The following is a 14,472-nucleotide window of genomic DNA, read 5'->3' on the forward strand; positions in this document are numbered from 1 at the left end:
CGGTTTTGTGAGAGAGCGCTGCGGAGCGCGCTGCCCGCTCTGTCTGAATTCGTTTGAGGCTGCCCTGGTGCGCGTCAGCGTTTCCAAACCAGCAGCTGGAAATCAGGTTCTTGGGCTCAGCTCTCTGCACCGACATTTGAAAGGGTCATATTTCAAGCAGTGCTACGGATGTCTAGCACAGTGTGATTTGCTGGTGGATCATCTGTTTTGCAGAAGATGATGTCATTTCTATTTATTGCCTAAAAAATAGTTAGGGTTTTAATTTTTGTACTGCTTGTGCTTATCTGAAGATTTTGCTTTTACACCTGTGCATAACACATTCCCCAGTACGTCAATGAGGCCATGTCAACCCCTAATCCTAGAACTAGGCAAGAGCCAGAGATGTGCATCTGGAAGAGCGGCGGGTTTCTGTACCACCTTAGTGTTTTTGTTATCGCTAAGGAGTCAGAATCAACTTCAGCTGTTTACCTGAAGCCACCTGTATTTTATCTTTGTCAACTGCAGACCGTATGTGATAGTGAAGTACTGAAGTGTTGGTTAGTCTCCCAGTAACCGTCTTTCAGCTCAGAAATATTTCATGTGTGCTTAATACGAGAGGCAGACTTTGGGACCAGAACTAGAAGGATGATTGCGGCGGTTTGTTAATGCAAACACAAAAGGGCAAAGCAAACCTTTAAATTCCTCTGCCTGCTGGATAATCCTGTCTGAGATACCGGTACTACTAAACTCTGGTTTTGAAGTTAATTTTTTCTTGGTGGTTTTGCTGGAAGATCTCAAACTCTCCACATGCTGATCATATAATACAAATAATTAAACAGCCACCTGAGCTTCAGAAATAGCTATTGCAGCATCATCCTCAGAGTTACGTTATCAATTCATTACGATTTCATTGCGTTTATCAGGTGTATATGTAGTATGCATGTGAAGGTCAAAGAACATGCTTCTTCCAGGAAATGCCATTTCAGAATAGGGCCTTATTCTTTCAAGAGCCGCCTTTGCTCTGTTCACGTTCTGTTAACTTCTAGTCCTGCTTTCTCTCACTCCTTGCTTGACTTTTCCCCTGACTGGGGGGCACAACCAGCCAAGGAAGCTCTGTACTGGTTGGAGCTGCTCCTCAAGCTGGTGTGTGATGGAGGGTAGTACAAAAATAGGCTGATGCCATTAAATGGTACATGGGTTTTCAGTTTTCAGCAGCAGAGCAAGAGATGCACAGTAGCTTTAGTGGGCAACAATAAGCAAAATCGTCAGCTTGCCATTTGTTTTGCACTTCTGCAAATCCTAACAATCCTAAACTCACAGACTTCAGTGTGTCGTGTTGCACCCCCCACCCCCCCAATTTCCAATATTATTCTTTCATTCAGTGATGTCAACTTCCCTCCTTTGGTTTCCCTTTTTCCTGGAGGCAGTGTGTAACCGAGGATCTGCCTTTGTTTCCGCTCTGCCCCTCTGTCAACTCTCATCTGTACCCCCTCAAACACGAGCATTTTTAATCTTTTCTTATTTTTTGCAGTCTTTTCCTTCCTCAACTTCCCCACCAGCATATCCAAATCTCTGTAAAACCCCGTTCTCTTTTCCCACATAAATAATCCTTTGTTTCAAATATGTAATGTCACATGGTGACTTAGGTCTTTGCTTAAGGATTATTTCCCAAGACTTTTTTTATCTCCATTGAACTGCTTTTTTAAAAAAATAATGCCTTAGCCCATTCTTTACTGCACGTGTTTAGAGGGCCGGGGGATTTCAAATTCGGTGCAGCTACACTGCTGTGGACCTAACTGTGCAATGTTCAGAGTGCAGGTGGCCTCAGTTTTCTTCAGTCACTAAGGGTTCTCAGCCTTCCTTTCTTTTCTCGGCTCAGGGTTTGTCCAAGCTATTGTCATCTGCTTTTGCTTGATGCTCTCGCGGCCGTCTGTGCGGCAGCGATACAACCCGTGGTTTTGTTGCGGTAACTCACGGCTCGCCTGGCTCTGCAAGGAGCCGTGGGCTGGGCAGCACGTGTCCAACACGTGGGTTGTTGCACCTCTCTGTCCCTGTAACATCCCGTTCGCTGGCTTAGGGCCACCGAGGGTTTTGCTGCTGGGAGGGTGCTGGGCGTGAACAAGGGCCACCTGGCTGGAGAGGCTGGCAAAGCCTCTGCACAGGGCGCGAGCGCCGTTTCTAAGCCAGGCACAGCGTTAGGCTTGTTCTGTGCCCTGGGCTGCCTATGGACAGCCGTGTAACAGCTAGCCTGCATTTGTTACACTGCGGTCCCTCGGAGTTATTTAAACATTCTCTGTGTTGGTTTTGGTGTTTCAGGGATGCTAAAAGGCTCTAAACAAAATCCCAAGTAAAATTCAAGCAGCTGATTTACAGCCTAGTAACGTGAGAAACTGCCTCCCTGCATGCTGCCCTCCGGTCTTTGCGATCACGCGGGCTGCAGCAGCACAGCGCCAGCCTTTGGCACCGGCCCCGCTGTGCCTCCGTTACCCTCCGGATGGGATCAGCAACTCCTCTTTCCCCAGCCTCGCAGGGACGGGGAGGCTGGGGCACGGTGCCCTCTGCCCTAGGCACACACTTTGGTGGGATTTGTGTAAGAGCTGAAGCAAAAGTCAAGCAGCTGCTTCTGCTTTCTGTCTGCAGTGACTAATCTGGAAAGATGCTCCATTCTCGCCAAAGCCTACAGAATCGGGTAACGTCATGGTGAAAATGCAACTGCTCGTCTAGTTCTGCAGAACTGTACTGAAGTGCCTGTGTATAGGGAAGGGAACTGTATGGTCGGGGCAGGTGGCGGGTAGGGGAAGTGAGTTCTCGGGAGCGTGGGGTCCAACCAAGAGTAATCATGTAGTGGTGCTGGACTGGAGCAGGGGGGAAGCCTTCTCTGAGGCCTTTGCAAGGATGACCCTGGCAAAGAGCTGACTGACTTCAGGTGCTGTTTTTCCACTTGTACGGACCCTAGGCCACCACGTTATAAAGGAGAGGTGGGAAGAAGCAAGAAAAGCCATTCTTAGGAAAGGGTTCCCAACTATTAGGTGTGTCTTGTGTCACGTTTTCCCTCGAAAGAAGAAATCCACGTACACAAACCACAAGAAGTCCTGATGATCACTGGATACGTCAATACTAATCTTGGGAAAGACTACAGTTACTCCCTTCAGACTAGGAGCCACAGGCAACGAGTGGATCAGCACAAGATACTAACTGCTATGTACACCTGTTAACAGTGTAGGGCCAAAGAAAAAATTCAGACTGTGCAAAAGGGATCGATCTTATCAGCATACATGCTACAAATACAAGTATGGAAAAAATTACTGGTTCAGCTCCGGAATCACATGAACTGGCATAGCTGTATTTTTTTCAGTGCAGCTGTACTGATTATGTAGCATAGGGTATGTTCTTAGTAGCTTAAAATGTTTTCCAGCTTTGGACAGACTGGAAATTTAATTCAGCAACTGTAACTTATTTCTGGTTTTCGCGTTAGCTGCTCTTACCTCTGGACTACACACGACCATACCATAACCAAGTGGCTCTTCTCTAGCTGTAGCTCCTAGAACGGGACCAAGCGGGCAAGGTTTTTGCAGAAATTAAGTAATCTACCAATTGCAAAAGTCATGAATCTCAGCCTGAGATGCTAAGAAAAGTAAATTTTGGGAAAACTAAGCATCTGAACAAGACTGACAGGGACAACTTATTTCCTAAGAATATTCTCTGATAACTAATGAGGTACCCATGCTTCACACTGGTTAGACTCCTGTTTAAGCAACCAGACATTTTATGGTCTATTGCAGTTACATATTAGTCAAACTCATTAAAGTAACAAAATTAATGAAATTTTATTGGCAAAAATGAAAGTGAATGTGACCTATAGAATTCAACGGAAATGAGCCTCAGTTTAGTTTATCAAAATACTTCAGTTTTCCAGCTGGATCTGGAATTATCTGTGCAAGAAAGAAAATGAAAATATTAGTCAAAACCCCCAAAACCGCACAAACACAACAAACGATAAAACCAGAACAGCACAGTATTTCATAACGTGATGCTAAGGCCAGCCCATAAGCTACACTGAAGAGTCATTTATCAGTTGATACTAGATTACCGTTTACCTCTAAAGGCACCTAACAGCAGTAGCAGAAAGATTTAACTGACTGGGGGAAGAGAGAGTGCAGCCTACCAATGGAAGAATTTATACAGCTGGGAGCACGTAAGTCTATGTTGCTTGCCCCAAAGTCAAGGTGTTTTAATAAATTAATGTCCGTAATCAAAAGTCTTAGAATTTACTTACAGTTCTTCCCTTGGCCACCACACTCTCATGGCTTCCTCTGGTTTGATCTAATTAAATCAAAAACATTTAGAAGGCATGGCTACATCTTTTGAGAAAGGCTTTCTGGACGACACTGCTACTTAAATTATCTGCATCTTTTGCACAGAGGAGAAAAAGAATGCTTATGTATTGTTTTAGATTTTTGAACTGGTAGTACTGGAGCTGTTAATCTCAGCAGGATAAGACTCTTTTTTAGAAAGTGTGTTATTGTCATACTATTTAGGTGTTCCATGGTTATGGAGGACAGAACTTTTACGTGCCAAAATATGTCTGTTAGGCCAGCCAGCCCTCTCTCATTTTAGTCTTAATAGCCAGCTTCCCCCACTAAGACACTCCTCTGCTAGCTTGAAAGAGGCGATTCCTAGCCTCCAGACATCCTGATAAATTTTCACATCCGGCAAAGAAACACAGTTTAACATTCCACTGTTCTTACTATCAATTATAATGCACACTACTCTGCTTAGAGGCCGCTGGGCCCTGTTTTTTGTTGAGACAGCTCTTAAACAACAATGCTCTGTCATCACCAGATGGTTCAGAAGAAAGCCACATGCTCAAATAGATGAGAATGATCTCATCTGAACTAGGCAGCTCAGACCTCTAGTGAAAGTTTCACTATTCTGCTGAGGCGTCATCCCAGCCAGAGAACACCAACAAGTTCAATGGGTGTTTATCTGAACCCTAGTTCTTCTGCTTGTAGGCACACATAGGCAGTAACAAAGGAGGAAGAGCTATTGCGCAGCAAAGCAGTGCGCTCTGCTGGAGTTCTGACAGTGGCACGCCAGCTCTGTCAGATACTACAGCAGCCTGGGAACCTGTATCTGGTATTGTGGGTGTTGCCTAGGATCCACAGTAAGACTCAACAGAACGAAGAACTTATATGGACAAATAACCAAGAAGATTGGAAATGTGAGTCTGTCCTACTTCCTCTCATCGGCTGTTAACAGCAAAAAAAGTTCTTGGATCACAAACTCATTGCTGCTCAGAAGTTTTGTTCAAACACAGGGAATCTGAAACAACTGGAATATATCTAGTGTGAGGGAAATGAGCTTCTAATGAAATCAGTAGTAATCTGAAAGCTGTTACCTGTAACATACTCTTATCATCTCCACGAAAGTTGCAGAAATTTGGATTTGACTTTAGTCGAAATGAGTGGTTTTAGTGGTACATGCATGTAAATATAAACAGTGACTTACTGTTTCACTGCCAGGTTTCCAACCAGCAGGGCAAACTGGGAAGAAAAAAAAATAATAAAAGGACAAAGTTAGTAAAAGTATTTTTACACACACTTACTTTTGTGCATTTAATATTCTCTTTCTGAACTTGAAGTAAACAGCACACAATTGTCACATATAAAAACCTGCAACTATTAAATATGCGGTTTTCTTTATACATGGGATGGTGTCCTAACAGTTTATACCTGATACCATCTACCACTTCTGTTAACCGGAAATTGCGTTATCTCTGGATGGACGTCTACGTCTTGGTTTAATTCTCATGCCCTACTAGCCAAAGTACGGGCAAAGCAGTACCTGAGAATGAACACCTATTCTAGTAGACACAAGAGTTTCATAATGAAATTCAGGTGAATACACAGAGACCTACCTACCTTTCTTTAAAACCAACTCCAGGGGAGATTTTTTAGCAAAGAAATCAAAGATTCCACAAGAGACTGAGAGATTTTATGTGAAGCCTTGCTCAGGAGTTAAGGGATTAGAGCATGTGGTTAACGTGCAGTATGGCTGAGAGCCCTGTGACCACCTGTACAGTTTCACATTCTGGAGCGCAACTCTGAGCTGATCAGAGCTCTCCTGACACTTTAGCCCCATGAGTTATGCCATATTACGCTGCTTTAAGGCATGCTGTCAGACAAAATGCCACAAAGGCCATTAGGAATTGTGGAGAACTACTTTTCCTACTCTGTGCAAAGAATCCAATAAGGCATCTAAGGAGGCTCTCCTCAGCATTCACACAAAAGCTGGAAAAAACGTGGTACTCTGGAAACACTGCAGATCAGTATTCTGTCAGGCAGCTTTGTAACTAAACGAGGCTAAATTTCCTTACTGTCAGCATTTCCTTGTACAGCAAAGCATAATAATGCCTTGTACCTTCAGCTAAAGGTACTTTCAAATGCCAGGTGAAATTGAGTTGAAATGGAAGTTAAGCTGCTGAGCATGTGTATTAACAGTTAAACAAACCTTTAAATAAATGCATGTGTGTACTTAAACACATTGAAAGAAACGTGAAAAATTCACCCCATGTTTGAACTGCGGGAATATGAATTCTGGAGACAAAGTAATGATCTCAGGCTTCTTTGTCTCGGGGAAGATGATCACTTAATACTTGTGAAGAGCATACAAGTCACGGCGGTCTAACTTTCACAGTAGCACTATACATTCTTGACACAAAGCCTGCTCACGTCACTTACTTGTCACAGATCCTCAACGAATGACACAGGACAAGGACGGCCTGCATCTCGATTATTTTAGTATGACAAAAAGTACTGTAATACTGGTCCTGATTCTTCATGGCCCCGTATTTTGTACAGATTTATGCTTGTGACAGATGGTGTATGTAATGCCTTACTTCAGACTAAGGAACGCTTTATGCTCTGCGTTCTCATGGATGCGAAGCAAAATGTTAATTAGTATTCTAGAAACGACCTATGGAGGTACTGGGACCAAAGAATCATGTTGCAGGGCAATCAAACCACTTCATTTGTTGCATAAGGCTAGTCTCTAATGCTATGGAGTACCTTTCTTCCAAAAAGCTACAAATACAGCTTTCACTCTAAAGAAAACAATCTTTAACATGAAAGTATTTAAGACAGCACCTTCTCCACGTTTGTCTGTGTACTGGAATGCTTGTACTAAACGAAGCGTTTCATCCACCGATCTCCCAACAGGAAGGTCATTCATTGTTATCTGCCGAAGGATTCTCTTATCGTCAACAATGAAAAGGCCTCTGTGAAAACATTTTTTTGATGTGCGTTAGAAAGCAGAACTAATTACAGTGCTGTGTTTATGCACTATCTTATGTCTGCTGGATGGGAGGAATTTGATCTCTGCAAACACCATACAATACCCACCACCTCAGAACACCAGCACACTACTATTCTTTACCTAGGGTATCAGATGACGTGAGCCGAGGGCAAGGTAAAACCAAAAAAAGGATACTTTCCTGCAGAACATAAAACTGAGCTTTGATAGGCCCTGCTAGGGGATGTTGCAGATGCTACGATGTTACTGGGATCCGAAAAGCAACTAATCAAGTTTTTGAAGTGTATCTTGAGGACATTTGTTAACTGTAGTCTTGACTCCACTTGGACCTGGGGTCCCCCCAAGTGACTGCAGTTCTGGGGAATTCTGCATGTTTTCCCTGCCCTAGGTATCTGCTGCTGACTGCCGTTAAACAGGACATTAACTTCAACCCCTCTTCTGATTCATTATGCCTTTTTTTTTTGGTGTGTGTGTTCTTCAATATTTATTTTGTCTCTCGGCATGAATCCTCAAGTAAAATCTGTTCTCAAAGAAAAATTTCAAATGCTTCTTTAGATATAAAGCAGTAAGTACTATCCCTGCAAAAAAAAAAACAAAAAACCACTGTAACCAAGGGAAATACCTAAGTGTATGCCCTTGATCTTCCAGATATACTCCATAATCCTTTGAAATTTGGTGTGTCAAATCTGAAAGAAGTGGAATCCTTATAGGTCCGAGTCCTCCTTGTTTTCGAGGAGTATTAATCCTTTGAAAGAAATGAGATAAATCTTTATGAGGATATCTGTATATTCCCTGCACAAAGTGAGAAGTCACAAGCTAGAACATTACAGTCAGAAGGATTTAGTGGAAGTGACTTTTTTTTTGTTCTGCACACAACAGAGATGAGTACTGTTTATGGTTCAAGCAAAATGTTCAGTAGATCTTTTGCAGTTTTTGGCCATGTCTATTAATAATGACCTCTTTCTTATCAGTCATATTTGCTCTATACCAATGTGGTCATGAATTAGGACAGTGTGATGCATTTATAGATATCTGCATCCTCATTGCCTTTTTTTTTTTTTCTTTCTTTTATTTATAGTATTTTTTTGGACTGAGACATGATACATTTCAAGCAATACATTGTCATGGTTTAACGCCAGCCGCAACCCAGCCCCCCACAGCCGCTTGCTCACTCCCCCTGACCCAGAGGGATGGGGAGGAGAATCGGAAAGGAATGTAAAACTCTAGGGTTGAGGTAAGAACAAATTAGTAGGTAAAGCAAAAGCCGTGCATGCAAGCAAAGCAAAACCAGGAATTCATTCACCACTTCCCATGGGCAGGCAGGTGTTCAGCCATGGCCAGGAAAGCCGGGCTCCATCACACATAACGGTTACTCGGGAAGACAAACGCCATAATGCTGAACATCCCCCTCTTCCTTCTTCTTCCCCCAGTTTATACATTCAGCATGTATTCAAATTTTGGCTAGCTTGGGTCACCTGCCCTGGCTGTGTCCCCTCCCAATTTCCCATGCCCCTCCAGCCCACTTGTTGGCAGGGCCCAAGGAACAGAAAAATCCTTGATTTAGTATAAACATCACCCAGCAACAACTAAAAACATCAGTGTCCTATCAACATTGTTCTCACGTCATAGCCAAAATACAGCACTGTATTAACTACTAAGAAGAAAATCAACTCTATCCCAGCTGAAACCGGGACACGCTTCAAAGATAAAGGTATTTGCATGCACTAGAATTAAAAACTGTCATCACTGACAAATTTTAAACATTTGTATCAGCAGCATCAAATTTTACACACTATAATACACCTACATAGGCTAACAATCTGGGGATACCCTTCTTCAGCTAACATGGACCCATGAATAATTTCTAGTGGAAAACAATGATAAGATACATACCATGCTAAGTGAGTGAACTTTGAATCCACAGAACATGCTACCACCTCAGTATTTATTGCTCTGAATTCTTCAATTCTGTCACTGAAGGCGATTATCTCAGTTGGACATACAAATGTACTAAACAATTTAAGACAAGATAAAGCAAAAATTGCATGAAACAGCCAGTAAGTTCTCTGTTTATCTTGAAATGGTAGATTTAAAACTATTCCAGCTTTTCCTTCATTTTTATTGCTTCTTCAAGCATTTAACCAAAATGCTGCCTGACAAATCTTCCAGCCTCAGACTCTTAGCTTAGTTACAAATGATTTATTACTGAAGAAGATTGTAAACTTGCAGTTAGCTTACAACCTGGATTCAAGTGTTTTTAGTTACTTTTAGACTTTATGAATATTAACTGGCCAAATCTAAGCACAATGAACAATTTTTTTTCAGAGGAACATACTATAATTTGTTGTTATCGTGCATGTCTGCAAGTTTTAACCATTTTAATTTGAACTTTTTCCACTACAGAAGAAATAAAAATGACAATTTCTAGGGCCTTGAAGCTAAGGGCCAAGAGCCACGTTATTTCCTTTATAACATCAAGGTAGTTATGCATCTCTGTCCTCTTTTCTTCCTTTTGTGGGGAAGAATGGGATTCTCTGGTAGAAAGCAGGGATGTTTTCACTCAACCAGTGAAGTTACTGCATTCTCAATAGAAGAGGGTAATGTTAAGTGTACTTCGGATGTTATGGGACAAGCTTAAAGGGAAAATGCCATCTCTTAGATACACTGCATACACTTTAGAAAATCTAGATGGGATGTTGTCTCCTATTTGCAGCAGTGATTTACAGCATGATACAGAATGTAAAGGTTGCCTGATTGGGTACTACAGACTGAAACTTATTTTTTTGTAGGAAGACACTAAATGAGTGGACAAGCTTATTAGGACAAAGATTATGTTACAATTTTGTCAATGCCTGATGAAAACCCAAAGGCAACGAATGTATTTTCTTCTGTCACTCCATTCTTCTCCCCCAAACCCTTGCCAAACAAAAACACAAGACCTCAAAAAAAGGAGAAAAATTAATGAAAGTCTAGCGTAGCTGTGCTCAGTCTTGCTGTGTCTACAGTGGTCTTACTTACAAGTCAAGAGGATAGAAGAAGAAGACAAGATATTTTCCTTCATAATCAGTCAGCTTCAGCTCTTTAAACTCTCCATTAATGACTGCCGTTCCTTCCCAGTAAGGCGCTGGCTTGGAGACTGAAACATTAAGAACGTTCAATTAAAAGTCAGAATACAAAGCGCGCGTTCAAACAAAGCTGTTCATTAGCTAGCTTGTGTGCAAGGACAACTGGTCCTCCTTTTGCTCGACAACAACCTCCTGTACACAATGACAAAATGAAACTTCCTTACCACTTTAAACAGAGATTACAGAACGATGAAGAAATGCAGGTTTCAGTACACATGGAAAGTAAATAAGTTGACCAACTTGTGCTTACACATGAACCCCGTGAATCACTGATAATCAAGGCCACACAAACCTTATCTGGGCATACTGAACAAACCATGTGTGCACCACCAGCTCATGGCAGAACATCTGTTAAGACTGAATGGAAAGCTGTTTAAGATTTCAGGAACCCTCACTATTTTGTTATGAACAGCTGTTGTGAACCAGAACTGTAAGATGGTTCAAATTCGTATTGTTACTCTTTAGCCATAAAAAATTACTTGGAATTCAAGTCCACAAAAAATACATGCTGCAACATGTTTAGAGACAAATGCCTAAAAATGCAGCGTATATTTAATAAATTACAACTCCTGAGTAAATTGTAACTTGAAGATAGTTGTGTTTAAAAACAAAAATCCAATTTAAATGCATGAAATGTATTTACTATTCCTACCAAAAGGGATTAACCTTGAATATTAAATATTAAAAATGATTCTGCCAGATACTGTTTTCATAGTGACGTGAATTCTGAGACAGGGCAAGGTATGCTGGAGATACAAAGTGAGCTGAATACGCTTGTGATGTCAAGGACCTTGACAGAGAGCTTCAGGAAATTAGGGAAATGCTTCTTATAAAAATATATGGCATTTTAATTGTCTGGATGATGACTGTGTTTGGCTTTCCTTTTTAGGACAACCCACAGCTGTAGAATACAAATACAGTTAGTGAGAACGTATAACAATGGCTGCAAAAAATGGCCCAAACCATCAGAGATCACGCCCGCGAACGGGAAGGCAGCCATCTCTGGTTTCATTTGATTATAACCTGCAAGGGATACAGCAATGCAAGTACAGAGAGTCGAGACAGTAGATGTGACTGACAATTCCAGTTTACATTTCTTGAAGAAATCTCTTCTTCCTCCCGAGTCTTCTGCAGAATTCCTTCCGATCCAATTTCAAGCCCCGGGCTTCTAATTATTATTAGTTTTTTAATTGAGTCTTTGCAGGCATGGGACTATTTTCAAGTGAAAGCAAGGATTAATCTTCAAGTTATTTCATGCTCTCAAAAAATGTCTCAAATTTGTTGCTTTTTACAAAGCAGTGACACCCCAAACCTAATGTCTTTGCAGCAAAGCATTCTCTTCAACTGACCTTCAGATCAGGAGTGAGAAGGAAAAGAAATTAAATAAAATACACCATAACCTGACCCCTTTCTAAATTAAGATGATTTTGGGGGGGTTAAAACCACTTGTCTGAAATGCTGTAATAAATTATAAAGGGAGGCAAAACCAAACAGTGTCAGTTACAAAATGCTTGGCTGGTTTGCCATGGCTCTTTTGTAGCATCTGTTTGCAAACGTTTAAAACGGAAGTTATGCCCTGGCTTGGTGGAGGAAAAGGGTGTAAAGCTGCAAACTCTGACAGCAAAGATCGTTTCTACACGACTTCTCTCTGTCCTCTGTTCTGCAGAACGGGGCTTTTGGAGAGCATCTGAGCAGCTGAACAGCTGCCCCGAACACCTCCCTGCGGCTCAATTCAAGGCGTTTGCATCTAGGTCTGCCACAAAGCATTTAAATCACAAGAGAGCGAAGGCACAAAAGCAAGTGACAGACCAAGGCCAGTCACAACCCGCAAGCGTTACGAGAGGTGACCCTCCGGTACTGCTCAGCGCAGCGTGAGAGCGAAACGCTTTTGTAGATGGTTTCATGCGTTTCCCTCAGCTCACTCGCGGGATCCGGAACCACCGACCTTGCCAAGCGCCAGTGCAAGGCCACCCTCGCTGCCCCCGCAGCGCAGCGCAGGCCTGGGCGGGGCGGTGGGCCTGGCCGCCCCGAGCCGACAGCGCGCAGGCCGCCGCGGGGAAGGGACACCCGCCGCGGGGAAGGGACACCCGCCGCGGGGAAGGGACACCCGCCGCGGGGAAGGGACACCCGCCGCGGGGAAGGGACACCCGCCGCGGGGAAGGGACACCCGCCGCGGTCACCCCGCGGGGGCCGCGCAGGGCCGGGGGCGGCTCTCGGTGCAAGGCGGCGGGCAGCGCCCTCAGGCCGCCGGCTGGGAAAGGACCCCCCCGCCCCCGGGAAAAGCCTCACACAGCCGCGGGATCCCCGCGGGTGCCAGGAGGGAAGGGAGGGCCGCAACCCCGCCGCACTGCTCCTGCTGCAGCGGGCACCGGGGCGGCCCCTGCCCGCGGCGGGGGGCACCGGGCGGCCGCCGTCCCGCCCCGCGCGGCGCGGAGGGCCGCCGCGCTCCGCCTGACGTGGCGCTGCCCGCCACGGCCGCTAACGGCGCCGCGCCACGCCGCCCCGCTCCCCGCGGCAAAGGGCGCCCGCCCGGGACCCCCGTCCCGCCGCCCCTGCGCTGCCCCCTCCCTCGGCCGCCCCAGCCCCGCCCGGCACCTACTCTTGGCCTGGCTGAGGTGAAGCGAGTGGTCGGAGACGGGCACGCGAGCCGCCTCGCCGGGGTAGACCTGACCCCCGGCGTAGTAATGGCACCGCTCGCCTTCCCGCTGCCGTGCCGTGCGCGTCTCCTCCGCCTCGTCTGCCAGCGCCGCCGCCGCCGCCAGCAGCAGCAGCAGCAGCAGCACCGCGCCGCGCCGGCCCCGCGCCCCGCCGCCCGCCCGCAGCTGCCGCCGCGCCGCCTCCATGACCCGCCGAGCGTGCACGTCCCCGCCGCGGCGCGAGGGAGGAGCCGGGCGGGCCCCGCGCACAGGCGCCCCGCGGCGGCCGCGTGAGGGGAGGCGCGAGCCCGGGCACGCCGCGCTGCCCCGGCCGGCACAGGCGCCCCCGGAGCCCGCTCGCCGCCGGACCGGGCAGTGCCGCCGGGGCCCGGGGTCGTGCCTGAGCCCCAGGGGGAGCGGTGATGGTGTCTGTGTCGTCTGTTTCCCTGGAGAACCAGGGAAAATAAAAATACACGCGTGCGCGGAGAGAGCGTGCATGTCGTCCAGGGTGTGTGATTGCAGAAGGAAACTAGCGATGCCTGAGATTTGCTGTCTGGTGTCTCTCTTATCTGTGGCGATGTGGGTTCGGTGGGTATTTCATCACTGGCGGTCATACCGATCTCTGCCAAGTGCAGCTTGCACGTTCCGGCCCAAGGAATATGTGCAATGTGAAAAAAAGCCCTGCCCTAGGTCTGAAATCTTGAATTGCTGCCAGCTGGGCAGCGATTTGTGAATGGGCTGCATGTGGTGGCGGCGTGAAGAGTGTGGTTAAATGGGAATGAGACTGCTAAGTGCCTTTTAATTCATAGAATCATAGGATAGTTTGGGTTGGAAGGGACCATCAAAGGTCATCTAGCCTAACCCCCCTGAAATGAGCAGGGACATCTTCAACTGGATCGGTTGCCCAAGAGTCCCATCCAACCTGACCCCGAACATTTGCAGGGATGGGGCATCTAACACCTCTCTGGGCAACTGGTTCCAGTGTTTCATCACCATCGTCATAAACAATTTCTTCCTTATACCCAGTCTGAATCTGCCTTCTTGTAGTTTAAAACCATTACCCCTTGCCCTATTGCAGTGGGCCCTACTAAAAATTCTGCCCCCATCTTTCTTATAAACCCCCTCTAAATACTGGAAGGCTGCAGTAAGGTCTCCCCAGAGCCTTCTCTTCTCCAGGCTGAACATCCCAACTCTCAGCCTGTCCTCACAGGAGAGGGGTTCCAGCCTTCTGATCATCTTTGTAGCCTAGATGTCTTGGTTCAATTTTCTTCGTGAGAGGTCATTATGTTCAGTGCTGAGCAGACTGTGGTTCATGTCACAAAACAGTTACATATTTGTCACACATAAGCATAGCTAGAGGGTAATTCAGCAGCACATTTAATAACAAGCAAGATTTTGAAGATGGTAAGTAGGCTGTGACA

The 14,472-nt window shown here is 45.5% G+C and overlaps 1 protein-coding gene across 2 annotated transcripts; it reads right to left on the reverse strand.

Moving 5' to 3' along the window:
- Positions 1 to 3,781: 3,781 nt before the first annotated feature.
- PRDX4 (peroxiredoxin 4) lies at positions 3,782 to 13,564 on the reverse strand. Of its 2 annotated transcripts, XM_037377154.1 has the most exons (8): positions 13,015 to 13,564; positions 10,309 to 10,426; positions 9,184 to 9,300; positions 7,913 to 8,035; positions 7,125 to 7,255; positions 5,488 to 5,522; positions 4,256 to 4,302; positions 3,788 to 3,911 (listed from the first exon to the last, which is right to left on the reverse strand). In XM_037377154.1, the coding sequence occupies exons 1-8, from the start codon at positions 13,547 to 13,549 to the stop codon at positions 3,908 to 3,910; spliced, it is 1,110 nt and encodes a 369-aa protein (XP_037233051.1). In that variant the 5' UTR covers positions 13,550 to 13,564; the 3' UTR covers positions 3,788 to 3,907. The 2 variants fall into 2 exon arrangements, with proteins under 2 accessions (XP_037233052.1, XP_037233051.1); XM_037377155.1 differs by lacking the exon at positions 4,256 to 4,302 and having other exon boundaries at positions 3,782 to 3,911.
- Positions 13,565 to 14,472: the final 908 nt, after the last annotated feature.

Source organism: Falco rusticolus, chromosome 2 (assembly GCF_015220075.1).
Source record: "Falco rusticolus isolate bFalRus1 chromosome 2, bFalRus1.pri, whole genome shotgun sequence".
Taxonomy (NCBI): Eukaryota; Metazoa; Chordata; class Aves; order Falconiformes; family Falconidae; genus Falco; species Falco rusticolus.